Source organism: Camelus ferus, chromosome 16, assembly GCF_009834535.1.
Source record: "Camelus ferus isolate YT-003-E chromosome 16, BCGSAC_Cfer_1.0, whole genome shotgun sequence".
NCBI classification, from domain to species: domain Eukaryota; kingdom Metazoa; phylum Chordata; class Mammalia; order Artiodactyla; family Camelidae; genus Camelus; species Camelus ferus.
Genome location: NC_045711.1, coordinates 13,025,749 through 13,053,463, shown reverse-complemented (window position 1 = coordinate 13,053,463; position 27,715 = coordinate 13,025,749). Strand labels below are relative to the sequence as shown.

The following is a 27,715-nucleotide window of genomic DNA, read 5'->3' as shown; positions in this document are numbered from 1 at the left end:
GTAAAGGTGTCCCCAGAGAAGTGTTGCCTCCCCTTCCCACCCCCATCTCATTCCCTCATCCTTCCCACCCTGTCTCACCCCAGTCTCTTTGGTTTCTGGTGTATCCTTCCTGTATTGGAAACGAAATTTTTAAAAATCAGTTCACAGAAGAGGTTCTGCCCTACGAGGAGTTATGAGGAGGAAGGTGGTGGCAGAGAAGGGAGGTCAAGTCGCAGAGGACGCTGGGAAGGGGGAGGGGGAGGATGACCCAGGGCTGGAGCCGGTGGGGTCAGCGCAGGGCCCCATGCCCGGGTGCTTCTTTCATGTCCGCCTGTGGGACTAAGGCTCCAAAGCTTGGGCCTGGAATACTCCAGACCACCAGGGAAGCGGTGTAGGGTGCCACCAGAGCCTGGAAGCCCACGCTTTCCTCCCTCGGAGATGCGGGCCCTCCAGTTCTGCCATCCTGCACTGTTTGAGAAGTCCCCCAGGAAAAGAAGCTCTCCCCTGCCCGACATGGGGCTGTCCAGGAAGCTGGGCCCAGGCAGAGCCGGCCCCTTGGACTAGTCCTGCACGTGAGGGAAGACCACTGCTGTCTTGCATCATGGGGTCATGTCAGCATGTGAAGAGGCACCCCCTCTGTCCTCTGGACACCAGCCCCGGACCCGCTCCAGGCCTCACTGTCCTGTTCAGGGTCCCCAGTAAGGACTCATCCTTCCTGGCTCAGAAGAGGAACTTGGAGGCTGGGGTAGGGGGCAGGCCCGTTGCTGAGTGTTTCAACACCAGCCCTCTGTGGGGAGGGCAGGGCATTCCCATTCCCGGCAGCAGCTGCAGTTGCACAACCCGAGCTCCTCTTAGTCAGGTGGCAAGCGGAGTTCGAGAGGGGGATGCAGGGAAGCCAGGCCTTGCCTGTCAAGCCTTTGAAAACGGCATCATCCTTGGGGAGAGAGAGGTACGACCTCTTCCCCCTTCATCTCCACCCCAAAGCCACTGGGGTTCTGCTGACGAGTCACCAGAAGTGGCTGACGACTGACTCATCAAGCGGAAACGAGTGTGCTAGGGGGCCAGGCGGCAGGCCACAGTGTGCTGGATTAACCCCCAGGGCCGCTCAGCTAAGGGTCCCCGTCCAGGGTCCCATCCCTCGGCTCCCAGGGCCCAGCGCCTTGGGCAAGTCCTGCCTCTCAGGGAAAACTTGGGGCAAGCTCTCGATGGCCTCAGGATGCCAGGGAGGCTGGCACACCGGGAACTCTGCCCAGTGCCCTGAGGATAAGGTCTTGATTGTCTGCAATGAACAGCTGGGGACACTGAGGCCAGGAGACGGGAGAGATGCTTAGGGCCCAGAGAAGGGAAGACGCGTGGGCCTGCAGGCGTTGGTGGGGGTGCGGGAGCAGGCTCTGTGCTGGCTGCTCGCAGCCCCAGGACACCACTGCGGCAGAAGTGATGTCGGCTGAGGAGGTTCATTTGCATCTTGTCTTTGCATCAGTTACAGCGGGACTCAGTAGGGCGGTGACTCATTCCTGCCTCGTGACACAGACAACTCCTCCACGCAGCAGGGGCTGGGCGGAGGGATCTTTAAACCTAGTTCACAGGGTGCAGCCCTGGCTCCAAGCTAAAGGACACCAGGGCCCCTCGAGCCACCACGGTCGTCGCCTGGTCCAGCCTAGGTTGTTGCTTCTGTGAGCCCTGGTCCTCTCTCTGGAGGAGGCGGGGCCGCAGTGGGCAGCTGGTGTAGACGGACCTAGTGGGCTCAAGACTCCCAGCCACTGGGAGTGTAGGTCTCCTAAAGCAAGATAATGTTATAGCTCCTTGAGGCTTCCCCTGCTGGGATAGAAACATGAATTGGTTTTATTTTTCTTCCAGTAGCTGCATCTGACTGTGCTGAGGGGCAGTGTCCTACAGCGGTCAAGAGCCAGACTCCCTGGGTTGCCTCGTCCTAGTTGTGTGCCCGTAGGCCAGCTGCTTAACCTCTCTTGTGTCACAGAGTGCCTGTCTCTTCATCCTCCTCCCTCCAGCTTCCCCCAAAGGATGGTCCAGCCTTCAGCCTTTTATTACTAAGTGTCCCTTACTCTGCAGGGGGGCCCACCAGGGAAAATCTCATCAAAACAGCTCAAGTCCAATGAACCCGTGTGTGCTGCTTCCCGTGTGCACCCCCCACCCCCCGACCCTCCATTCCAGGGACATCACCGAAGTGAAGTGATGCTGGGTGGCTCACAAAGGGTTTCTGTTTCCCTCGGTGCCTGGTTCCTCCCTGGCTGGGGAAGTAGGTGGATTTGCCTACGGAGGCGTCCGGGAGCTGACTACTGGGTCCAGGGTAGGATTTCATAGCTTTTTGCATGTTGTTTGCATGGCTCAGCTCTGAGCTCTGTACTTCTGCTTGTGGTTTCCTGGTCCATCCTCAGGCCCATGGAGCTGGACGGACCACTTCCTCGGCTTCCTTCTACGAGCTAGCCTGACTGGCCAGCCGCAGGTTCTGCCTGGACGGGGTGAATGCCGCCAGATTTCTCAGGGCAAGAGCGATTGTGGCCAAGACTATAGCAGGAAAGCTTTCATGTCTTGAGAGCTTGCTCAGCACATCCACTGTGGTATTTAATCTTCCCAACAGCCCTATGGGGTTAGTACTGTCGCCAAGCCATTTTACAGAGGGGTAAACTGAGGTTCAGCAAACTTAAAGAAATGGCATGGCTAGCAAATACCAGAGTCAAGATTTGAATCTAAGTTTGTTGATGCCAGAAGCCAGGCTTATTCTCTGTGCTAGACTACCTGTCACAGCTTCCCGGGGGACTCAGGAGACCACACACATCCCTGTGAAGTTGGGCTGGTCCTGCTAGAGGCTCTCAGAATGTGGCCCTTGGCACAATTCCCCACCTGGTGCTAAAACCCCTTCTTAAAGCTCCTCCTCAGTGGCCCTCCAGCCTGAGCTAAGCACCTCGGTCTCTCCTCAGTAGGATGAGGAAGGGGGTTCTTTGGAAGACCACGCCCAGAGAGGTAGCATTGCTACTAAGCCTCTGAGAAAGCAAAGAAAGCTGGCCCAGGTGGAGGTGAGGGCAGAAAATGACCAGGTGCCTGTGGCCTGGGCACCCACGCAGTGGCTGGGGCGAGGCGGGGTTGGGGGACTTGTGAAGGCAGCCCCCGCCCTGGAGCAGCCGGCACACTGAAGGGGATCTCTGCCCATCCCTGAGGGGTAGGGGACGCGGGCCTGGAAATTCAGAAAAAGTCCCCCAAGTGATTCTGATTTTTTCCCTTGGGGTCCTCCTGCCCCGCCCTGGGCACTCCCCAGGCTCTTGGAGACACTTGCTACTGCCCGCATCTCTCCACCCCCACCCCTGACCCCTCGCTACTCATAGCCTGTTCTCTTGGGCTGCAGGAGGGCTCTGTCCTGCTGCTCCAAGCAGCAACCCCAGGAGCCCAGGAGCCCAGGAGCCGTTCCAGCCATGGAGGCAGCCGGTACCTGGGCCATTGCAAGGCTGATAGCACTGGGCTGTGAGTGCCCGCTGTCTCTGCCATCTACCCTAGGCCACGTGCTTCTCGAACCTGAGGATCTCCAGGCTGACTGCTGTCTGTCCCCCACGCAGGCGATGACTCAGGATGCAGCCAGGGGCCACGACGTGCACGGAGGACCGCATCCAGCACGCCCTGGAGCGCTGCCTGCACGGGCTCAGCCTGAGCCGCCGCTCCACCTCCTGGTCAGGTAGGTCTGAGGGAGCTGGGGGGGCACATTTAGGACCCGAGGAAGTCTCGGGGGCTGCGGTGAGCACTGGACCAGGCACGGAACTGGCAGGACTCTGGTTCCAGCCCTGACTGACTTGAGCAAGCCCCGGGACCTCACCTGGGCAGGTGTGCAGCACAGCGCCTGATGGAGAGTGGCCCTCACCCTCCTCGGCAGCTGAACCTTGCTTCCTTAGTGTGTGCAAGAAACATAGGTCCCTGAAGAAGGTATTGGACCTGCTTAGAAAGGCCACAACTTCTGATTCCAAAATTGTAGCTGGGAATGTGTAGACAGCTCTCCCCAGAAGTCTCCTGCTCACCTGGTTTCTAGTTCCCTCCATGGCTCCATCCTCCTCTTCCCCACAGCACAATGGAGAATCTCAGCAGAACTTCAGGGCACAGGAGGCCTCCATGTTCCACGTTCCCAGGACGGAGGAATGGGGGTATCTATAGGCGGGGCCATGGTCTCTGCAGGTGGGGGCCGTGGTCTCTGAAGGCTGGTGCCAAACTGTAATAATTCCTTACACTCAAAGATTTTTCACATCTCACTTGTCTCCCTAACTACCCCATGAGATAGATACCCATGCTCCTTGGACATTCCTTTGTACCCCAGGACCTTTGCACTTGCTGCCTGGACTTCTCTAGGAACTGCACAGATCTGGCTCCTTCCCATTCAGGTCTCAGCTCAAATGTCACCTCCTTGGGGAGGCTTTCCTTGGAATTAAGCCCACCTGGCTTAAAACTGTTTCTCACCAGCTATATGGACTTGTGCAAGTCTCTTAACCTGGCAGGACTCACCTGCCTTGTCTGTAAAACAAGAATAATATCCGCAGGAACCACTTCCCGAGGGGAGGATGGGAGACCCAGTGGAGATGATGTAGGACAGTGCCGGCACCTCACAGGCGCACAGTAGGTGCTCAGGAAATGGCAGTTTTCTTCCTTGTGGCCTCCTACTCAGGTTTCAATGGGACCAAGCTTATAGAATTGAGGGGCCATCATTAAGTCAGAGAATATAAAAATATCTGTATTTTTGCACATTTTACAAAAACTTGTGACCATGTGGACACACTTCAGGACTTTGGAAGGATCCCGTTCACATGAATGGGCCACTTCTGCCCCTACTGTTCTCACTCCCCACCACACACACGTGCCTCTGAGACAGCCCCTTTTCATTTCGGAGGGTTTTGCTGACTGCAGGGAAGCAGAAACTGACAAAATAAGAAAGTCTGGGGAAGTCACAGAGTGACAGCTTTCGAAGTAGAGATGAATGGCGTTTCCCCTTCCTGGGCTCTCCTGGCCGGCAGTCCCGGGAGGTCCCACGGCTGCCCGAGACTCCGCCTCATGTCCCGGGTGGGATCACCTCGCCCGGGCTCCTGTCCTTATTCTTCTAGCGATCTCTGCCCCGTCCCCTTCCCTGCGAACCGTGGGAGCCCAGGGCAGGGATAAGTGTGGGGAAGCGGTGCTCTCCAGCGGTGCAGGGAGCAGAACCGTGGCCGGTTCCCGGGCCTGCAAGGGGGATCCCGGCCCGTCTCTGTGTCTCTTGAGCCTCCTGCCCATGTGGGAAGAAGAAACTTGTTAAGTCTCGATGGGGCGTAATAGGGTCAAGTGTGTTGATCCAGAATTTTCTGAGACTCTGACTTCAGAAAGGAAGGCCCCCAGAGCAGCCCCGGGGAGTTCCACTTCTCACCAGCCCCGCACAGGACCCCAGCCTCTCTCCCCCTTTGCAGCGGGGCTGTGTCTGAACTGCTGGAGCCTGCAGGAGCTGGTCAGCCGGGATCCGGGCCACTTCCTTATCCTCCTGGAGCAGATCCTGCAGAAAACCCGAGAGGTGAGGGCTGGCTCGGGGCTGAAGGGTGGGCTGGGATCGGCTTCACAGACGTGAGAAATAGGTCCCCACAGAACCTCAGATCTGGGGTGCCCGGACCACCGAGGGGCTTGGCGGAGGCACTGGAAGCCTGCGCCTTCTCTGCTTCAGTGAAGGACTGGGGGCCGGAGGAGGGGTGTGGTCCTTTCAATAAGAACACATGGTCCCTGAGCCAGGTCCCGAGTGTAAGCTGCTTCTTAAGACAGATGTTGCATGTGGGTCAAGGTATTGATTAGGAAGAAGGGAAGAAGCTCTGCTGAATTCCTTTCCTCCAAAAGATGCATCAGAACAAAGGCACGAAAGAGAAAACAGATTGGAGAGGTAAACTGAGACCTCTCCTCACCCGTCAGTCAGGCTTTTCTGACGTGGAAGAAAAGCTGATTTGGGCTGGGGTTCCAGAACGGTGTGAGTCCCTAAGGAGACTGGCTCTTTTATAAAGAACTTTCCTTCTTTAAGTTTTCTTTTTTTTTTTTTTTTTAATATGTGACTGATTTGGAAAACACGTGACTTTCTCAGCTGTCTCTTTACCCATAAGAAGAAGGTCTCGGTTTATCAAGACACCCAAGGTTCCAGTGCTGGCAGCACCATTTACCTGCTGCTCTTATACCCTGATCCCAAGCACTCAGAACTCAGCAGAGCGAGACCACCTCTGGATTGCTTAGCTTATAAACCCAATATAAAGGATCCACGACCGTGTAGCAACAGGGGAGGGTTTTGCGTAGAAGGGGTCGAGCAGCAGGTGTGCTGGACATGTGGTCTATTCAGGGTAAAGAGAAAGAGAACTCTAAATTTGATTCTGCTGAGGTCACCAGGCACAGCAGAGATGGTGGGGCCTTCTCTGCCTCTTCAACCCCTGTGAATTCCAGAATGGGCTGAGGGACCTTCACCACTTTTTCTAAATTGTTTATCTACATGCGTGTACATGGTGCTGTGGGTGCGCTCTATCAAAGAGACTGTTCACAGAAGAGTAAATAGAGCTTGTAAACAATATGGAAAATGTCACCTCAGTTATAATAAAATAAATGCAAATTAAAACCACCAGGACACAGCTTTTGCCTAGCAAATTCACAAAAACATTATAATAACAAATGCAGGGGAGGGTACAGTGAAACTGGTACTTTCATACGTACAGGGGATTATAAATGGCAGAATTCTTTCAGAAAGCAATTTGGCGATATGTTTCAAAGATCATAAATATATTAATAGTCTTTAATCCACTGATTCCACTTCTTGAACTCTATGCTGAATAAATAATTCAAATTACAGAAAAAGGAATGCGCACAAAGGTTTTCATTGCACAGGTACTTAAAATAGCAAGAAAATAATCTCAAGTATCTAAAATAAAGCTAATAAATTATGGAGATATACCAGAAATATTATTATACAGCTAATAAAAATGATGGATATTACCCAGGGGTAGAAACAAAATTGAATATATTAAAAACTTGCATCAGTAAAATGTATCAAATGGTTTAGGGGAAACTGATTAAACGTTTCAAAAAATATGAATTGAGATTCCCAATTCATATTCTATAGCAGATGGAATTCTAGGTGGATTAAAGATTTCAATTTAAGAAAATGAAGCTTTGAAGGAAAGGAGAAAATATTCGTGAATGTTTACATAACCCTTGCATGCAAAGCAAAAATTCATAACAGAAAAAGTTAGCACTTGTCATTTATGTACATCAAAAAATGCATAAAATTGAAAAACCAACAAAAACTGGAAAAAATATTTACAACACAAATAGCAAGTAAACGTATAACCAGGAGGGAAAAAAAGGTGGTCTTAGAGGTGATGTAGCAAAACAGAAATCTCTTTATAATAATTTTTGTTAAAAGAGGTTAGGGGTAAAAATGTGCCCACAGTGATTTACAACTTTGCAGAGAAAACACATAGGAAAGAAGGGTGTAAGAAGTACGTTGACACGTTGACTGTGTCTGGGTTTGGAAGAGGGATATTGTGGGGGGGGGGCTTAACTTCCATTTTCTACATTTTGGTCTTGTGATTACGTTCCTTTTTACTTTTAAAAAAAGCAAAGGAACAGAGAAGGAAGCACTGCTCTGTTGTGCACCCTGTGAGCCTCACGCCTCCTCTCCTGTTCTCGCCGCAGGTCCAGGAGAAGGGCACCTATGACCTCCTTGCCCCCCTGGCCCTGCTCTTCTATTCTACTGTCCTCTGTGTAAGTTCCAGACTGGCCCAGGCCGGGGGAGGCGGGCAGGAGGGAGGGCAGCCTCCGAGGAAGGGGGCACAGCCCTCACAGCTCTGAGGATAAACACACAGAGAGTGTCCAGCAAGGCGGGCGTCAGCTTTCTCACGGCTTCTGCTTAGCTGTCTTGAGAGGGCTCCAGTAACTCCACAGGATGCTACTGTGCCCAGCACAGCGGGGCATGGAGGGGAGGGAGTGCGGTCATAGTGTGCTCCCAAGCTACAAAAGAGATTCCATTAAGAGAGTCGATGTCCACCTCATCTTGTACCTCAGTGGCCAGTTTCACCCAGTGGGATCGCCCCTTGTTCATCAGACTGGAGGTACCAAAGGACTCCATGTACATTGAGTCAATCCACTTCAAAGAATAAGCATTTGCCTCTTGTGAGGGTGAAGGTGGTTTAGGCATTGCAGAGCAGTCCCCAGAATGAGTGGCAGCCATGACACCATTTAGGATGATCTCCAAATGACAGCTTTTCAGAGCGGTGCTCTGATGTGTGTGTTTGGTAAACTGTTATGCTTGGTACGTCCCTGGGCACCACTTTGTCTGTAACTCACTTCCTGTGGGTAACTTTCAATTCCACCTGCCCTCATCCTGGGACACGCTGCTGCCAGGAAATGTGTGCCCTTTGTAGAACATTCCAGAAAGCAGCAGGGTCTGCTCCGGAACATCAGTGAGCTTTCTCTCACCAGACCTCTCTGCTTGCCACTCCCTCTCCATCCCAGACACCACACTTCCCACCAGACTCAGATCTCCTTCTGAAAGCAGCCAGAACCTACCACCGGTTCCTGACCTGGCCTGTTCCTTACTGCAGCATCTGCCAGGAACTGCTCACCTTCATTGATGCTGAGCTGAAGGCCCCAGGTAAGTGTCGAGATGGCTGGCACCTGGGGCAGGGATGACGCGGTCAGGACATTTCCAGCTCTTCTGAAACTGGGCTCTGGGTACGACCCTCCTCACCTCGCATCCCTCAGCTCTTCTCTGCCCGTGGTCGGCTCCACAACCTTGGCGTCTTCTCTTCGTGGGGCTGTGGCACCGTGTGTGCACCAGCGTCAGGTGGCTGCAAGCAGCAAACACAGGCAGGAGCTCAAGGGGGGATCGTTAGGGGAAGCTGAGCCAGGCTTCGGGGCAAGAAGACCACACTTTGCAGCCTGGGTCCCTGCTCTGGTTAGCGCAGGGGGTCTCTGAGGCTGCCCGGGTCAGACAGAGAAGCCCCCTGCAATAATGACAAGAGGCCCTCCAAGCAGTCAGCTGACCTGTCTTCCTTTAACTAATCAGCTTATCTGTCTTCCCCCAGCCAGTCAACTGATCTGTCTTCCTTTAACCAATCAGCTAATCTGTCTTCCTCCAAGCAGTCAGCTGATCTGTCTTCCCCCAGCCAGTCAGCTGTCTGTTGTTACAGAGGAGCTGAGCAGACATGGGTTAGGGTTAGCCATCAGCGAAAGTCTGCCTATTACTTGCCCCGTACCTCCTGGTAGAGACTCAGGTGGAAGATTTGAGAAATCAGGCCCTGAGGAGAAGAGGTTGGACTAGGAAAGGTGTCGGGGCACATGGTGAATAGACAGGTCAGCCAGCCTAGCTTCCCAAGGCACCCTAAGCGAACAAGCCAATTTAAGGTTAATCTCCTTCATTCCCTTCCAACCTACTGACCCCCAAAACAAACAGGTCTAGATGCCTCTGGGCTTCTTGCTGGTAACCAGAATTCCTTTAGCAAGAATGCAAAGCTTTTCTTCATTTCTATAATTAGATAGAAAGGATTTAAAATGCAAATACCTTGGCAGGACCTTCAGTCTATAGCAAAGATCTAAATGCCCTTACTTTGAAATGGCTAAGGGAGATGCTGGCTTGGGGGAGAGTTGTCACCTGCGTGCAGGGAGACCGCTTCCCAATTTCAAGTGGAACCAGCTGGCTCTCACCAGCTGAATGCACGCTATGCCTTGAGATGTTTTTGTGGGCAGCTGAGCAGGAACTCTGCTCTGAGCAGCCCAGAGAACAGATGTGGAGCAGAAGGGCGGGCTGTGGAGAGGCTCAGACTCTGGGACGTGGGGTTCTCAGCTTGGGGAACAAGAGCCAGGCAGAGTAACGGCTGGAGATGGAAATGGAATGAGGGTCCTTGGACTCAGAGCAGGGAGGACTCCTGGAACTCTAGTCACTCACTGCTGAGCGTCTTCCTGTGGTTCTTGCCCCTGGGACCATGTGATGCCTCAGATGTGCTGGGGACCGAGAAGCAAATGCCTGAAGGGAGATGCTCAGCCCAGGCTGCCCGTGCTAGGAGCGTCTCCTCTTCCAGGGAAAGCCGAACCGAGATAGGAAACCATTAGCTCTTTCTCATGACAAAGAATCATTTTCAAATAATTAAAAAACCTAGCACTCATTCTGATGTGTAGTGAGCCTGTGTCAGAGACGCATCCAACTCGTTACTGAGGGAACCAGCAAGGCTGGAGAGCTGGTTTAAAGAAAGGTATGAGAAACTGAAATAAATTTCTCATATAAGCCACAATAAGATGGCAGGATTAGATACAAAGTTAGGTTAACATCACATTGGGGAATAAAACATCTATGAGGGGAAAAACCTTTAAAGTTACCTTGTGTACCGAACAAAAATTACTCACCTCACATCCACAAGTGAACCTCTGATTTCACAGAACATGAGCCCTCATTAATAGCAAACAGTAAATTAATCCAAATTACCTTCTTCTACGTACCCTTAAGTGGGCTAATTAGGAAGTGCTTTAGTGTTACTTTGTAAAGGCGCATGGTGATAGTTTTGCCTTACTGCTGAGTGGCTCCACCGCCAGTAACCCCAGCTCAAGGAGGCAATGGGAGGAAAGGGGTTGGGTGGCGTGGGTAGGATGGAGGCGGGGCAGTTAGCTCTGGAGGAGAGGCAGTGGCTGAATCACTTGGTGGTTACCAGTACTGGGTACTAGACCATCGTGGTTTCAAGTTTTGTGGCTGGGGAGCCTTTGGCAAGACATTTAACGTCATAGGAGCCTCAGTTTCCTTATCTGTGAAATGGGAGTACAATAATGTCTCTCTCTCTCTCTCTCTCTCTCTCTCAGAGCAGTGTGTGAGGATGAATGCTGGCCTACACTGATTTCCCATTGCTGGGGGCATTAGGGTTTGGGTGGTCTTAGCTTAACAGATGGGTCCTGGCAAGGCCACAGGGAGAAGACAATGAGGGACCTGGGGAGCTGGGCCCTCCACCCCTGGAGCCTTAGGGAGTCAGTTGCCATGGAGATGAGTGAAACAGTTTATCTTGCTTTGATGTGGCTGGGTGGCAGAGGAAGCGGGCAGGTTATCAAGCCTGCGGGCCTCCCCCTTCTTCCTGACTCCACTCCTAGTAGGGTTGCCTACTGCCTCCATCTGGGGGTGACAGGAAACCTCACGTCAGTGCTGCCGGGTCCTGCCCACCACAGCCCTCCTGGGTTCAGCCCACATGTTTGTTGAGTATTTACTCTGTGTCTGCACGGCTGTGCAGACCACAATCCTGGCCTGCAGAGAGCTGGTCTGTAATCCTGAGGGGCAAGAGTGGGCATCGTGGGTGTAAGTCACTGCAGTTTTCGAAGGACCCAAAGTCCTCCGAGTGCATCTCACCCAGACCACAGCCCTGGGGTGTGAGAGGGAAAAGCAACATTACTCCCATTTTGTGCGTGAGACAACCGAGGCCCAGCAAAGTGTGATGATTCTTGCCCAAGTTAAAGTCAAGTGTGAAAGAAGGAACATGGGCCTCGGGGTGACAAAGACCAATGCTGTGTCACTTACTAGCTGATGACCTTGGGTGGGTTATAAGGTCTCTGAGCCTCCTTGTCAAAAGTAGGACTGTGTTCACAGCAGCACTGTTTACAGTTGCCAAGACTTGGAAGCAACATAAGTACCCATCATAAGATGAATGGATAAAGAAGGTGTGGTTTATGTTTATATACAGTGAAATATTATTCAGCCATAAAAAAGAATGAAGTAATGCCATTTACAGCAACATGGATGGACCTAGGATCACACTAAGTGAAGTAAGTCAGACAGAGAAAAGCAAATATTATATGATATCACTTAATATGTGGAATCTTAAAAAATGATACAGATGAACTTATTTATAAAACAGAAACAGACTCATCGACATAGAAAACAAACTTATGGTTACCAAGGAGAAAGGGGCAGAGGGATAAATTAGGGGTTTGAGATGAACAGATACACACTATTATATATAAAATAGATAAACAACACGGTCCTACTGTGGAACACAGGGAACTATATTCAGTATCTTGTAACAACCTATAACAGAAAAGAATCTGAAAAAAATATATGTGTAACTGAATCACTTTGCTGTACCCCTGAAACTAACACAACATTGTAAATCAAGTATATTTCAATTTAAAAAGTAGGGGTGCCATTGTTGATGACGAGGATGGCGTTGGCGGTGATGGCTATGGTTGCATCACTGCTGAGGCTGGGTGTCATCTATCCTCAGATCATCCCCCTGGGTAATTCCCATCTTTCAGCTGATGAAACTGAAGGCCAGATAATTAAGTAGTTGGCCTGTGGTCACATAGCCAACAAGAGTTCTAACACTTGAACCCATGTCCATTTGATTCCAGAAGCCATATCGTTTGACTCCAAACATAACATTCTCATGTTTGCGTGAAGCTGTGTTTCTACCACGAGGCATAGGCAGGTGGTTGTGTGCGATGAGAGACTGTGGGCTGGCCGGCGCTCCCGGCCGGTGGGCAGCTTCTCCTGCCCCTTTTCCTTTCACTGAGCGCCTGCCCACCCTTTGACCTCCTTTCAAAGCAGGAACACACCTGGATTAATCAGTTTTGTCTCTCAACTGGTGGCAGGTGAATTCTGAATATTCTTCAGTGGCAGTAAGTTTCTCTTGGATGTGACTGATCAAAGAATTTGTATTTTATACATTTTATATGTGATTATGAATGAATGAAAGGTTTATACCCCCAATTCCTGCCGGCTCTTTAGAACCCAGGCTCCCTGAGCTGAGGGGCAGGAAGGGGTTGGTCAGGGGACCCTGGGAGGGAGGAACGCATCAGAGAAAGCCGGCTGCTGGGAGTGTTTGTGTCAGGGTACAGTGTGGTTCAGACTCAGACTCCAGACCAAGCTGACGTTCATTGTAGACACAGGAAGAGGAACAGCACTGTCTCCTGCTAGGTCTGGGCTTCCCCTGCCTCGTGTCAGCGCAGGCGACCCCGCGGAATGGTGGTGCTCGCCTTCTAAGGGGAAAACGTCAGGCAAACGGGGACAGTGCTGTTGCTGCCCGCCTTGTGGCTGCCCAGGCCCCGTCTCATGTCCTCAGCCCAAGCGTTCTGTAGGAGCGTCCTGAACCTGGTACCAGTTCCAGCTCCATGACACCAGTGGGGACTGTCACGCATCCTCTGTCTTCATAGTCAGCTGCTCTGTGCAGAATGGCCATTTCTAGTCACAACTTTAAAAAAGAGGAGGCAGGGAGGGTATAGCTCAGTGGTAGAGCACGTGCTTAGCATGCACAATGCATGAGGTCCTGGGTTCCATCCCTCGTCCCTCCATTAAAGTTAATAAATAGATAAACCTAATTACCTCCACCCCAAACAAATTAATACAACATTGTAAACCAACCATGCTTCAGTTAAAAAAGGAATATTTGTATTTTTAAAATAAAAAAATAAAGAGGGGAAGCACAGGTCGGTAAACAAGGCTCAGCTGCGAAGGGGCCCACGTGCCTGGATGAGGTATTTGAACCTCACTGTGGCCGCCCACCACCGGCTCCCACTGCCGGGACCCATCCCTCTCCTGCATGAGGTGGCCCTTTCGAATTTCTACTTATCAGGACCTGGCACAGAAACCCCTAGGCAGGTTTTTTGTTCAGCCCTTGGGCCAGCCTTGGTCTAAGAAAGATGGTCCCTAAACTAAGAAAGTTGTTCCTATCTACTGAGGTGCCCAGAGAAGAGGGGTGAAAGTCGAAGGGAGGAACGGGGCCATCACCCTGAGGCTCCCGAAAAGTGGAGGTCCGTTATCAGGAGAAGCCGAGGAGCGGGGGATTTGATGGCTGTCTTTGGGGGAGGGGTAGAGAGCTCCAGCTGATGCTCTGGGTGCCCCTTGGGAAATGCTGGAATCTGGACTGCTCAGCACCAGCCAGTCAGCTCTGGAAGCAGCTCCCTCTGGGTCCCCCACTCATGCAAAGAAATCAGGCAAACTGCAGCTCCCAGCTCTAATGACATCACAGCCCCGGAATGAGACCATTAAAGCGTCCTAAGATAAGCAGGTGGAGAAAAAAGGATGTTAGAGGATGTTCCTTGTTATGGAGACCAAAGGGGAAGAGGATGTTTTAAGGAGAAAGTTGTTTACAGTATCAAACACTCGAAAGAAAGGCAGTGCAAGGAGGAATTGGCTGAGGTGCTGAGCCCTGTGACCGGGAAGCTTTAAGCTTCCAGGGGCAGTGGGATTGGAGGCTGAGGCCTGCGTTTGGGAGGGAACCGGATGAGGAGGGAGAGTGATCACCACCTGCTGCCCCGGGAGGGGGTGTGGCCCCGGCCCGCCTGCCCATCAACGGGGGCAGAACTGAGGGGGTAGCGACTGGTCAGCAGGATGTGCATTCCCTGTTAAAACATTACATAGTATAAGGAAAGTGCAGAAAGGTCAAGAGAAGACTTTGCTGTCTGTGTGTTTTGGAGTCGGAGAGACTTGGGGGCAGGGGATGGGGGTGGGGGGGATGCACTCCTGCAGCCGTTTGTTGGGGGTTAAGGGGCCGTAGGGGACTTTTCTCTGTCATGCCTGCAAGTGGCCACCAGGTGGTGTCCTGAGCCCCGATAGTAATCACCACTGTTTCCAGGGACTTTCCTATCAAAGTAGACATCACATAAACTTCTAAACATGGGACGGTTCCCTAAGCGACACATCAAACAAAAGGCCCCAAATCAAAGCAACTCGGTCCTATGTTGGAATAGCATAAATTGGGAACTTGGAGCCATTTACTAAACAAAAATCCTGGCTCTTCTGTTTACAGCTGTCTCTAACCCCAGCGTTGGCATTGCTCTTCTCCGTGGGGCTGGCCTTCCTGCTCCCAGCTCACACCCAGTCCAGGTTGGCCAGCCCACCCTCCGGCAGGGGCCCCCATGACAATGTCCAGGCTCTAACAAGGAGGCTGCCTGCCCCGAGTCCCAGCCCTGGCTTGTGTTACCCTTGTCGTTGGGAAGAGTGAACTGTGGTTTCATCTCACCGTGGTTGACACAGAACTGAAGATGTCCTGGGAGGGGTCTGTTCTCCAGCTACAGGACTGAGTCAGGTTGCAGGGAGAAGGGGAGGACTCTGGCTCGTTGCTTCCCTGCACATTTGAATCCGAGGAGACGGAGAGGTGGATGAGGCCAGAGAGGAGGACCAGGATGGGGGCTGTGCTGCAGTGGCTCAGCCTGAAAGAGGGACAACGCCAGGCAGGCCCGGGGCCCCTGAGGGTCCCCGAGAGCATGTGCAAAGCAAGGCTGAGATGCTGAGAGGAAAGTAGGGTCGGCTGGTGCTGAGGCTGAGCTGAGGGGTGCCTGGCACACCCACTGTGGGAGGACACCTGGGATTGGGAACGGGCCGTAGTGACAGGAACCAGGACCAGCTGGGCAGCAGGAGACCCGGCCGCCTCGTGGGTCCTGTTCTTCTCCCAGGACGCCCTGCCCCATAGTCGCTGTGCAGTGAAGCTTTGCGGGACAGGTGGGGCCGAGATGAGGTCTGGGAATAGGGCTTATTAAAGGCCCTGGAGGCCACAGGTCTGATCAGCCCCTCCCCTGGTCCAGGAGCTCCCAGCCTGATTCTCCAGGGCCAGGCTCCTGCGAGGTGCAGGGCCATGACTGCTGAAGGAACAGGGTAACCCATGAACTGGCTTTTGTTGTTGTTGTTTTTGGCCACAGGAATCTCCTACCAGCGACTGGTGAGGGCTGAGCAGGGCCTGTCCACGAGGAGTCACCGCAGCTCCACTGTGTAAGTGCTCCTGGGGCGCGAGGAATGGGGGGTTGTGTGATGTTTTGTGCACAGGTTCATTTTTCTGGGTTAAAGTTCTTTTATCAGATTCCTAAATGGGTCTGAGACTTTAAAAACAAGCAAACAAAAACAGGTTAAAACCACCTGCCTTGATTGTGCCAGGTGCTGAGCACACATTACGTTACTTTACACCCCCCTTTTTCAGATGAGGAAACTGAAGGTCAGAGAGGCCAAGTAACTTCCCCAAGATCACACAGCTAGCAAGTGTCTGAACCAGGATTTGAGCCTCAGGTAGACTCAAAAGCCCAGGTTCATTCTATAACATCTTTCTGCCTGTTAGTAAAACAGCCTTTTCCAAACTGTTTCAACCAGGACCTACAATAAAGATGCATTTTATATAAAGGCCTGGTGTATATACACACACACAGAACTGAGACAAGTTTCAGGAAACGAAACTCACCCTCTCCCCGGGATGAGCTCTGACCTATTCTAGTCCATTTCATTTAAAAGACACTTCTGGTTGTTGGTCCTCAAAGTGGTTTCATTACGCACTCCTGGGTCCCTGCCTGCAGCTGGAAAAGCACCAGAGAGGAAGCCTCCGTTCTGAGGACCCTCCGGCAGCTCTCCCCGCCCATGGGTGGTGTTTCACCAAGACACTCGGGAGCCCAGAGACCCCCCCCCTCCTCCACCAGCTCAGAAGTTATAGTCGCCTCAGCCCCTCCCCAGCCTCAGCCCCAGTGATGCAGGGCACATTCACTGAGCAAGCTTTTGTTGAGTTCCTTCTTGGTAAAAACAAACAAAAAAGCCAGTGGCAGATTTTGAGAGAGACAAAAAGAACATTAAAAAAAAAAAAAAACCCTTAATGTTGGTTTAGTAAGTAAGTAAGTAAGTAAGTAAGTAAGTAAGTAAGTAAGTAGGATGGCACCAGGGTGCTGAGGTAGGTGGAGGGCAGGTGGTCACAAATATCTTCTAGGCACTTGCTGAGCCCTGGGCCCTGTCGTGAGCATCACTGCATCATTCAGCCCTTGTGTTAACCCTGTGAGGAAGGTCCAGGAACTGAGGCACAGAGAGGTTTGCAGAAAGAGCTTAGAGCTGAGAGACAGTCTCACTTTGATTATCTGTACTTGGGGACAAGCGTGCAGAGGAAGTGTGCAGGTGGGGAGGGCATGGGTGTGGCTGGCCTGGCCCTGTACACAGTGGAGCTCAATGCATGCCCTTGAGGGAATGACTACTGGTTGGTGAGGGAGGGGGGCTCAGTGAGGGACCCCTTGCATGAGCTGGCTCCTTTTTTCTTACAAGTAGAGAGATCAAAATGAGTTCCTTGCTAAACCATGGGGACTCTGACAGATTCTGGTCCCACTCCTGAGTCCTGACGCCAGGGCCAGCTCTGGGACGGCCATCCACAGACACTGGCAAGAGGGCCACCTGGCCGGTGCTTCCTTGCACTGGGTTTAAACGCAGCGCGGCTTTCTGAGGGCACGAGAGCAGGTGTGAGCGGCTCATACTAAGGCGCTTACAGGTGTAACCGAGCTGGCTGGAATGCCGTCGAGAAAAGCCATCTCAGGGGTCGGGTTGGGGTAGGTGATGTGAGAACAGCCATGTGTTAACTGTTAACTGAGTGGTCAACGCCTCGGCGTTCACGATTCTTTTCGCATTTGGATATGTTTGAAATTCTCCATGATGAGCACATTGGAACACTGGCATCAGGAGAGAGCCAAGGGTCCGGGGGAGGGGAGGCGGAGGTGACTGGACGCCCCCGGCCCGATGCTGGCCTGTGTGATGACTTTGGCAAGTTAGGAGGGGCTCCCCTGTGAGCAGAGGAGTCAGAGAAGCCCTTCCTACTGGCTCATGCTGCCCGCACCCCACCCCCGGCTTCAGGAGCAGGGCTCCGGCTGCGATTTCAGGCCGCACCGCGCGTGACAGCATGGGGCTGTGTTGCCACCCCCTCCCCAAAATGACCACCTAGCTTCAAGTCACCTCACCTGAAGGATGATCCTTTTTTGCATAATCTTGCATCTGTCCTGTAGGAAAAAAAAATGTTTTATATAAAAATTGAAGTAAAATTTATTCTTGAAAATTAAGTTCAATTTTTAAAAGGTCTTTGAAAACGAGAGCTGAAAACTACTAAGAAGTTGACCATAAGCTGTCCCCTTGGTACTGGGGGCTCGTAAGCCCCAGCCTCTCTCCTGGCCTCAGGCCCCACCTGGGCTGTGAGGAGGCCGGGGCCACCGGCTCTGTGGCCATCCCCTGCCCCCGGTGTCCACAGCCGGTCCTCTTGTCCCCAGCACCGTGCTGTTGCTGAACCCGGTGGAGGTGCAGGCCGAGTTCCTCGCCGTGGCCGACAAGCTGAGCTCGCCCAGGCACTCGCCGCACAGCACCTACACCACCCTCCTCCTGCACGCCTTCCAGGCCACCTTTGGGGCCCACTGCGACCTCCCAGGTCTGCACTGCAGGCTGCAGGTATGTGCCTGGGGCCCGGGGCTCAGCACTGCCTCTTTCCAGCCGAGAAGTCTTCTCCAGAAAGGCAGAGTCCCCTCTCTGCTCCCCCTCTGAGGCCTCTCACCATGAGTGACATGGTGGGGTGGGGACTGGAGGGCTGGCCTCATTGAGAAGGTTTCTGTTGTGCTGGGTCCTAACCTGGCTGGGTGGCACCCTGGACAGTGGGGCTGGACACAGAGCCTCAGGGCACGGCATGGGCTGGGTGGAGAGGAATGAGCTTCTGGCTGAAGCAGGAAGGCCAGGCATCCAGTTCCAGTTCTGTGACGGGTCAGCTGTGTAGCCCTGGACAGCCCCCTCCCCTCTCTGGGCACAGTGGTGAACAGAGGACCCTCCCAACTCTGCAGGGCTCTGGCTCTGGACCTTTCTGTTTCCAGAGAATAGGGGTGGAGCAGGAGGCCTGGCTCCCTGGTCAGCTGTGGGTAGAGGTGGGTGATGAGGCTGAGGAGGGACTGACCAAGAAGTCAGGCAGCCAAGCCATGGTTTGGGGTTTCAGTCCAAGACCCTGGCAGAGCTCGAGGACATCTTCACGGAGACCGCAGAGGCACAGGAGCTGGCATCTGGCATCGGGGATGCCTCTGAGGCCCGGCAGTGGCTCAGGACCAAGCTGCAGGCAGTGGGAGAAAAAGCCGGCTTCCCTGGTGTCTTAGGTGAGGCTCTGTGGATGAAGGGGGCCCGTTTACCCCTGGTGCATTCCAGCTTCCCAAGAGAGCTGCCGGGCTGGCCTGGTGGTTCTGTTCTACACAGTCATTCAGGGACTCAGATTCTCCGACACCTGGTTGCTCCACCGTCCCTGAGGGCTGGACTCCTGTCCACAGGGTCGGCGTTGGGCCACCATCATCACCACTGGGGCAGCTTGCGGGAGGAGGAAGAGAGAGTGCTGAGGGCCAGGGGCTTCATCTTCACAACGAAGATAACGCAAATGCTGCTCGTGGCATGTGTGCATGTACCCCTTTAAGCCACCTTAGTCACTGGGCCCACCTCGTCCCAGGGGGCCTGGGAAGCAACCTTTCAGTAAATCTGTTCTGGAAGAAGCGACCCCTGCCATTGTTCTTTCATCTGAACCCTGTAAAATAAGGCGCAGGGGCTGAGACTTGGCCACATTCACGCAGCTTAGGACAGGGCAGGGCATCTGCTCTGTGTGCTGGAAAGCTGCCCTCCGTCTGCGGGCCGGGCCTCCCAGCTTCCAGCTCAGCCCCAGCCCACCCGGCTGCACGTCCTGTGCTCCTGTGCCCGTCCTCTCCCAACTCTGGCCCCTCCTCCAGGACGAGGGGCCTGGGCTGGCCAATCTCAAGGCCCCTACTGGCCCTCACCTTCTGCTCCTCCTCCCCCATTCCTCCAGACCCTGCAAAGCCCGGCAGTCTCCGCACCATCCCCATCCCTGTCGCCAGGTGCTACACCTACAGCTGGAACCAGGACAGCTTCGGTAAGCAGCCCTCATGGTGCCCACCCCCTCGCCAGCCCCCACTCCAGGCAGGCTCTAAGCAGAGCAGGGGGCAGTGCTTTGAGTCCTGGGCTGGCCTGTCGGCACCCCCAGGGGTGTACAAGAGGGGCTTCAAGAGCCCAGACCCCCAGACGGTGCCTCCTCTTGCTTCCCCGCAGACATCCTGCAGGAAATCCTGCTGAAGGAACAGGAGCTGATCCAGCCAGGAATCCTGGGGGATGATGAGGAGGATGAGGACGAGGAGGAGGACGAGGAGGAGGAGGAGGAGGAGGACTTGGAAACCGACGGGCATTGTGCCGAAAGGGACTCACTGCTCTCCACCAGCTCGGCTGCCTCCCGCGACTCCACCCTGTCCCTCGCCTCGTCCCAGACCTCAGGACCCACCCTCTCCCGCCAGCTGCTGACCTCCTTTGTCTCGGGCCTCTCGGACGGCATGGACAGTGGCTACGTGGAGGACAGCGAGGAGAGCACCTTCGAGCGACCCAAAAGGCCTGGCAGCCGGGAGCGCCGGGGCCACCGCAGGCCTGGGCAGAAGTTCACGAGGATCTATAAACTGTTCAAGAGCACCAGCCAGCTGGTCCTGCGGAGGGACTCCCGGAGCCTGGAGGGCGGCTCGGACACCACCTTGCCCCTGCGGCGGGCCGGCAGCCTCTGCAGCCCGCTGGATGGCCTGGTGCCACCCCCGTCCAGGGCCCAGCGCTCCCGCTCCCTGCCCCAGCCCAAGCTCAGCCCCCAGCTGCCCAGCTGGCTCCTGGCCCCCGCCTCCCGCCACCAGCGCCGCCGCCCCTTCCTGAGTGGGGATGAGGACCCCAAGGCTTCCACACTACGTGTCGTGGTCTTTGGCTCCGATCGGATTTCGGGGAAGGTGGCTCGGGCGTACAGCAACCTGCGGTGAGAGCCGAAACGGGGGCATCACTGTGCCCCTGGCAGCAGGGTGGTGATGCCGGCGAAATCTGGGACCAAGGGGCTCCCTTCTCACTGTCTTCTCCTTAGCAGGCGGCTGGAGAACAATCGTCCGCTCCTCACCCGGTTCTTCAAGCTTCAGTTCTTCTACGTGCCCGTGAAGCGGACCCACGGGCCCGGCACCAGCACCAGCCCAGCCTCCCCCAGCCCTTCCCCGCTCCCCACAGACTCCCCGAGGCACCCCGGCCCTGCAGTACGTCCCCAGCCCTGGGCCCAGCAGGGTGGGGGAGTCGAGGAGCGGGTCTCAGTTACCTGAAGGGGGCTGGTTGAAAGTCACTGAAAGCAACCACCCGTGTTTAGGCGGTGCCTCCTCCTGCCTGGGCCTCGCTCCTGGGAGTGGTCCCTGCGCTGCACTTGGGAGGGGGCTGTTTTGCTCTGTGCCATGGACTGAGAGTAGCCAGACTTCTCCAAGGGCAGGGAGAAGCTCAGGGCGGGGCTGCAGGCACCACCCAGGGCCCTGGGGGCAGGCTGGCTGGCGCCCCAGGTGGCTGGGACTGACCCTTGCCCCTCGCCCAGGAGCCAGGCGCACCCCCCTGGGAGGAGAGCACCAACGACATCTCCCACTACCTCGGCATGCTCGACCCCTGGTATGAGCGCAACGTGCTGGGCCTCATGCACCTGCCCCCCGAGGTCCTGTGCCAGGTGAGTGGCCCCGTCCCCATGTGCGGGGAGGGGGCCCCCTGGCTGCAGGCGCCCCAGCCTTGCCTCGAAGGCCTGAGTTTGGGGGATCCAGCTCGAGGCCCCGGTGGAGGACCCGGGCTCACTTGGGAATGAGCAGGGAGAGTGTGTGGAAGCAGGACTGAGCTGAGCCCAGGGCTCCGGGGGTGAGGGCTGGGTCACCGCACTGACAGGGAGGGGCCCCAGAGGGGCCCAGGCATCTCAGGCTTCAGCCCTCTTCCTCAGCTCCCAGCTTTGTCCCCGTGCCAGTGAGGGTGGGCACGGAGGCTGGGCTGTGGGTCCTCCCCCGGCCATTCTGTTCCCTGCTCCCATCTCCCCAGCCCCCGACCTCTCTCCTCTCGGCGTGTGTGTGCCTGTCGTTCTTCTCTCATCTCTTCCTCTCTCATTCTCTGTCCACCTGTCCCTCTGCCTCGGGCTCCACCCCCACCCCCAGCAGTCTCTAAAGGCTGAGCCCCGGCCCCTGGAGGGCTCCCCAGCCCAGCTGCCCATCCTGGCGGACATGCTGCTCTACTACTGCCGCTTTGCGGCCCGGCCGGTGCTGCTGCAGGTCTATCAGACGGAGGTGAGGCCCGCCCCGCCGCTGCCCGCTCCCCGCGTGGCCTGCCCGCCGCCCTGCACTGGGGGCGCGGGGTGGGGGGCCTCGGGGGGCCTGCACTGATGCCCACACTCCTGCCCCCTCCAGTTGACCTTCATCACTGGGGAGAAGACAACGGAGATCTTCATCCATTCCCTGGAACTGGGTCACTCAGCGGCCACGCGCGCCATCAAGGCCTCAGGTGGGTGCTGCCTGAGCCGGTGGCTGAGGGGCTGGGGGTGTCACACTGGAGCGGGGTGTCCTGGGCTGGTGGGGCTAGAGGGAGCCAGGAGGAGTGACTCCTGGAGGCGGAGCTAGAGGGGGGTGGGCCAGGAGCTGGGGCCCTGGGGAGGGGAGTCCTGAGGACGGGGAGGCAGAGCCCAGGGTCTGTGAGGGGCCCAGGAAGGGAGAACGAGCAAAGGGTCTGTCTGTGTGTGGCACAGGTCCTGGCAGCAAGCGGCTGGGCATCGATGGTGACCGGGAGGCCATCCCTCTAACACTACAGATTATTTACAGCAAGGTAAGACGGGGGCTGGGGCCGCTCCTCCTGGGATCTGCTCCCTGTGCCTCCTCCCCAGAGCCAACGCCGTGTGTTCCTGGACCTGTCTTTAAGCTGGAAGGCCACAGCAGGCTCCCTGGGCTCTCCTGGGTGCTGAGAGAAAGCGGGGAAAGCAGTGGACCTTTCTCCCCGCCTCTGCCCCCCAAGCTACCCTCTTGCTGTGTTCTCCCTCCACTGGAATGTGCTCAGCCCTTCCAGTTAGTGCTCAGGCCCGGCCACAGGGCTTGGGGGTGAGAGTAGGGCAGAGGGAGGGACAGGCCAGGGGCTGCAGGGCTGCTGTGTCCAGCTGGGTGGGTGGGGTGCCCACGAGTATACCCAGGGTCCAAACCATGTCACGCTTACCCCCCAGATTGGGAGCCCTCCTGCCTTCTTTCCTTCCTTCTCTCCCTTCCTTCAGCAATTTGAAAGATTGTTTAGCACCTACCCCTGCCAGGTTCTGTGCTGGGCAAGGGGGACTGGCAGTAAGCAGTGGGAGCCAGGCCCGGGAGACAGACAATAAACTAGGAAACCAAAAATGCCCAAGGTCATATCAAAGAGTGGTGAGGGCTGAGGAGGCAATAAAAGGGCTGATGGGATAGTGATGGGGGGCTACTTTCCGTGTGGTGGCCAAGGAGGTGGGCGGGGGCTGACACTCACTGGGTGCCATGTGCCAGGCATTCGTTAAACACCTGCGTTGTCCTGGACGTTGTTCACAGCATAGGAGTATTCACAGGAGTGAGCAAAGCGCTTACCGTCCAGAGGGGTTAGATGACTCCACAGTGTCTGTGATTACCACTGTGACAGACAGATGAAGGAGAGGCCAGTGGTTCTGTGAGAATCCTTAAGGAGATTATCCAGCCCACTTAGGAAATTTAGACACGGCTTCCTTGAGGGCCGTTGAGTCTATGTTAGAAAGAAAACCAGGAGTTGGTTAGGTAAGAAAAGAGAGAGACTCGCTCTCCAGGCAGAGGAAACAAGCATGTGCAAAGGCCCTGCGGTGAGAGAGAACATGATGGTCAAAGGACACTGAAGGAGGGCCAAAGGGGCTGGAGCAGAGAGTGAGTTCAGACAAGATGATCAAGTAAGGATGAAGAAATTAGGAAGGCCAGAATTCCAAAGGCAAATTTCAGTGACAATTTTATCCTTGTCCTAAGAGCAATGTATACCTTATAAAGGGGCTCCAGTTTGGGGTGGGGCTGGGGATGGGTACCACATGATCAGAGCTGATGTTTGGAAGCTCCCTGTGGCAGCTGAGTGGAGAATATCGGAGGGGTCCCCAGGTGGGTATGGGGGAAGCCCAGCCGGAGGTTCCTGTGGTGGTCTGGGAAGACAGCCTGCACGGGGGCTGGCGCTGTGGGAGGCAGAAGGAGCGGGAGCCAGATGTGAACTGCAGGAGCAGCAGAGCTTAGGAGTGGATTAGAAAGGCAAGGCCCCCAACTCCTGGATTTCAGTCTTCTACGACCGGCAGTACCATTTTCTGCTTTCGAAGCCCAGGTCTGGTGTGGGAAAATCATGAGTGTAGGACATGGTGGGTTTGAGGTGCCCTTGAAAGAGAAGGAGAAATCAGAAAAGTTGGAGGACAAGCCTGAGCTCGGAGGTGAACTGTGAAGATGGGTGTGTAGGCAGTCACGGGAAAAGGGCCCTGGCTGAGGTTCCGTAATAGGGAAAGCAGGAATGAGAGAACGGAGGACCCGGGGCAGGTCCTGAGACCTGCGTCATGTGATGGGGGTGCAGAGGAGGGTGACTGCACAAAGCAGAGGACAGAGGTTGGTGGTGGGCTAACCAGGAGCGAGCCGCCACGGAAGCCCGGGAGAGGAGAGGAGTGAACAGAATGAAATTCTCCTGTGAGATCAAGAGAGCTGGGGCCTGAGAGATGCTCCTGGGTTTGGCAGCATGGGGTCCCTATGAAAGAGACGTTCAGACAGGGACCCAAAGAGGGAGTTCTGGTCTGGCTGTGCCTGGGACCCTGTGCCTGTGGGCCTGTCTGTTCCTCACTCCGGGCTCAGAAGATCCTCCAACCACACCCCCACCAAGATGCTCTCAGCTCTCGCACCCCATGACCCGGTCACAAGGCTGACCGTGCACCAAGCCAGTGACCTGGCACTCTTCCCTGGAGTCAGCAAGGTCTACATGGGGGTCCAGGGGCTCTCAGTGGAGAGGATGGCAGACTACGTGAACGAGAGAGGACTTCCTGGGACTGCAGGCAGCTCCCCGTCACTGGCGGGTCTGGAGCCTCCTCTTTGGAGAGAAGGCAGCAGGCATCGGGGGCCTGTGGCTGAGAGGGTCTGGCTTTCCTGCTTTTCCAGGGGGCCATCAGTGGACGGAGTCGCTGGAGTAACATGGAGAAGGTCTGTACCTCTGTGAACCTCAGCAAGGCCTGCCGGAAGCAGGAGGACCTAGGTGAGGGGGGCGGCTAGATGCGGGGTTGAGGGGAGTGGGGGGGCGGGGGCAGGGAGTGGTTCTGAGCCTGGCCTGCGTGGCCCCTGCCCTCCAGACTCCAGCATGGAGGCCCTAACGCTAAACCTGACAGAAGTGGTGAAAAGGCAGAACCCCAAATCCAAGAAGGGCTTCAACCAGGTAAGGGCTTCTGTCTCCTTCCCGCCACCTGCCTGGGAGACTTACCGGGTGTGTGCCTGCGTGTGTGTGTGTGTGTGCGCGCGCGTGTGTGTGTGTGTAACAGGGCGTGTCCAAGGGCTACGTGGGACACGTGAGTGGGAGGCGAGGCCAGTGAGGGACATGGTTGGGGTGAGCACACACGCAGAGTGCCGTGGGGGTCAGGGAGGAGGGGCTGCCCTGGTACCTGCAGAAAGGTTCCATGGTGGGTGCCAGGTGACCCCCTCCCCCCAAGTCCGAGGCAAAGCAGGCTCGGTGTCGGGGACCCCGGGGCTGTCACGGTGACGGCAGTGGGCCATGCAGGTTCTCCTCCCAGGACACTTGCTCCTTCTAGACTCAAGAAAGGACAGAGGCTGGAGAGGAGGGGGCCCTGGAGAGCTGCCAGCCAAACTCCCAACCCCACCCCTGGGGCCCAGTTGGGCGATTCCCAGGGAGGAAGCTGTTGAGGGCTGGCAGCTCTGGGGCCCGGGCTCCGGGGCTGACCTGGGCTTTCTGTCCAGATCAGCACATCGCAGATCAAGGTGGACAAGGTGCAGATTATCGGCTCGAACAGCTGCCCTTTTGCTGTGTGTCTGGACCAGGATGAGAGGAAAATCCTGCAGAGTGTGGTCAGGTAGGAAGGTGGTCCCAGGAGAGGGGTCTGTTTCTGCCCTACCCCCCATTCGGAGTCCTGGAAGGGGCTGGAGGGACTGGAGGCCTGCCCTGACGCCTGCCCTGCCCCACAGGTGTGAGGTCTCCCCCTGCTACAAGCCGGAGAAGAGCGGCCCCCGCCCCCCACCCCAGAGGCCCTCTTACCCGCCGCTGGCCCAGACAGCACCCGACCTCTGCTCCCTCCTCTGCCTGCCCATCATGACTTTCAGTGGAGCTCTGCCCTAGCGCAGCTGGCACCAGCCTGGACAGGAAGCCTGGGGGCAGCCTCCCCCGAGCCCCCTTCCCCAGGGACAGTGAGGGCCTCACTCCCTGTGGAGAACTGAGCAGCCCTGTGCTGGGCCAGGGTCCTGCTGTGGGCCCTGCAGAGGGCAGGGGGCAGAGGGTCGATGGGGCCTCAGGGCTCTGTTTGGGGAAGAAACTGGGCATTAGGGAGAAGGGCCTGGCCACACAGCCCCTCAGGTTCCTCACAGCAGAAAGGAGAGGGCCGGGTGAGCTGACCTCCAAAGACCCTGGCCTCTAGTGTGGTCTAGGCTCCTTTCTAGAAGAAAGATCTGAGGCTCTAGTGCTCTGGGGTGTGATCTAGGCGTCCTCTCCCAACCCTTGGCCAGGCCTGCCCCTTACTTCATCAGACTTGGAGAAACCTTTGTGTCTGGAGTTCAGTCCCCCCTACTCAGGGGTTCAGGTGGCAGAAATGTGGATGTGACTTTTCTGACAGTGCTGTCCCCCCCCCCCAGTCCCTCTCTGTCACACACACACACACACACACACACACACACACACTCACACACACACACACACTTTCTCTCTCTCAAGTTCCCTGGGTCTTCTGACAAACAGCACTAACACTTGACCTGTCTGCAGTCAGGACTTGGAACGGATTCTCTCTGAAGCCTCTTTCTGGATCGAGATCCTTGGGAGACAGGACAAGCTTAGATTCAGTGGCAGCTCAGTTACCTTCCAGCTAAGTGACCAGAAGGAAGTGAATTAGCTTCTGTGAGCCTCCCTCTCCTGAGCACTAAGATGGAGGTACGTAAGGCCTCCTTAAAGGGTTGAGACGAAATGGTCTGCCAAGCAGGTGCTCAGTAAAGCTTAGTGGCCTCGCCCTCTAAGCGCTGTCTAGGGGGTGGGGATGCTCTCACCGCTCTGGGTTGCTCTTTATTCCCTCCTTGGCCCCTGTGCCTTTCATTGCCATCTCACTCCTTGGGCTGCCCATCCCATGCGAAATCTTCCAGCCCAAAGGTTCACAGGCACCATCGCGCCTGGGCGAGTTCCCAGAGGAGTGGAGGATGGAGTGCTGACCTTGAGGAGCTTAGTGCCCGATTGGAGGAAAATGGGTGATAGAACATCAGAGCCAAAAATGTTAAACTGCCAAGTTGCAGTGGTTTGAGAAGCTGGAAGCAAAAATATGGGCTAGGGTGGTAGGGTGGAGGGCAGGGCTTGGGGCCGGGATTTGGACTGATAGACATGGAGAAAGTAACTGTGGAAGCAGACAGTTGTATCCTGCACAGAGCCCCTCCTTCCCCTCCTGCCCCTGCTCCTGCTCCTGCTTCATCTGCTCCAAAGGTTCTGGGCTCATAGGAGCCCATAAACCCCACCCCAGTGTGCTCATCACTTGAGAGAAGTGGACAGTCCGGCTCCGACCCTGTCCCGGCTACCTGTACTTGCTCCTGGCCGCAGAGAACAGTTGGCAATATCCCTTCGATATTTTTTGTTTCATGTGAGCAGGTTGTCCTACTACATGACCAACAGATGTTGAGAATAAAAAAAATGGAACTTAATGTTATTGTCAAATGAAACTTGATTCGTCTTGAAGTTTTTAATCTACAGTTATTTTGCTGCATGACAATGAGCTGCTGGCTGGATAGTTCACATATGGACTAAAACTACGGTCATTTGTTCTTGCTTGTACATCTACAGGACATCACTTGGTCTAGGTGGGGGTCAGTGGCTTGACTCCAAGCTGCAGGTTGGATTCAGGTCTTGTCTGTGGGTCCTTCAGGCACCTTGGGCCAGCATGTTAGCACAAGATGGATAAGCAGAGACCTCCTAGGGCCAGGGCCT

General features: G+C 55.3%; 1 protein-coding gene across 5 annotated transcripts in view; it reads left to right on the top strand.

Annotated features, from left to right (window-relative positions):
* PIK3R5 (phosphoinositide-3-kinase regulatory subunit 5) overlaps positions 1 to 27,450 on the top strand; it is a 61,760-nt gene extending 34,310 nt beyond the window's left edge. The window contains exons 1-19 of one of the 5 annotated variants that reach the window (XM_032498778.1): positions 1,158 to 2,287; positions 3,549 to 3,664; positions 5,409 to 5,509; positions 7,657 to 7,725; positions 8,476 to 8,614; positions 15,628 to 15,697; positions 17,983 to 18,157; positions 18,690 to 18,843; positions 19,536 to 19,619; positions 19,796 to 20,528; positions 20,631 to 20,793; positions 21,117 to 21,242; positions 21,712 to 21,840; positions 21,961 to 22,054; positions 22,296 to 22,372; positions 24,697 to 24,790; positions 24,885 to 24,967; positions 25,504 to 25,616; positions 25,729 to 27,450. In XM_032498778.1, the coding sequence (XP_032354669.1) occupies positions 3,562 to 3,664; positions 5,409 to 5,509; positions 7,657 to 7,725; positions 8,476 to 8,614; positions 15,628 to 15,697; positions 17,983 to 18,157; positions 18,690 to 18,843; positions 19,536 to 19,619; positions 19,796 to 20,528; positions 20,631 to 20,793; positions 21,117 to 21,242; positions 21,712 to 21,840; positions 21,961 to 22,054; positions 22,296 to 22,372; positions 24,697 to 24,790; positions 24,885 to 24,967; positions 25,504 to 25,616; positions 25,729 to 25,879 (2,658 nt within the window). In that variant the 5' untranslated portion in view covers positions 1,158 to 2,287; positions 3,549 to 3,561 and the 3' untranslated portion in view covers positions 25,880 to 27,450. Of the gene's footprint in view, positions 1 to 1,157; positions 2,288 to 3,548; positions 3,665 to 5,408; positions 5,510 to 7,656; positions 7,726 to 8,475; positions 8,615 to 15,627; positions 15,698 to 17,982; positions 18,158 to 18,689; positions 18,844 to 19,535; positions 19,620 to 19,795; positions 20,529 to 20,630; positions 20,794 to 21,116; positions 21,243 to 21,711; positions 21,841 to 21,960; positions 22,055 to 22,295; positions 22,373 to 24,696; positions 24,791 to 24,884; positions 24,968 to 25,503; positions 25,617 to 25,728 lie in introns of those variants that run through there. The other 4 variants (XM_032498780.1, XM_032498777.1, XM_032498781.1 and 1 more) reach the window with 4 other exon arrangements.
* Positions 27,451 to 27,715: the final 265 nt, after the last annotated feature.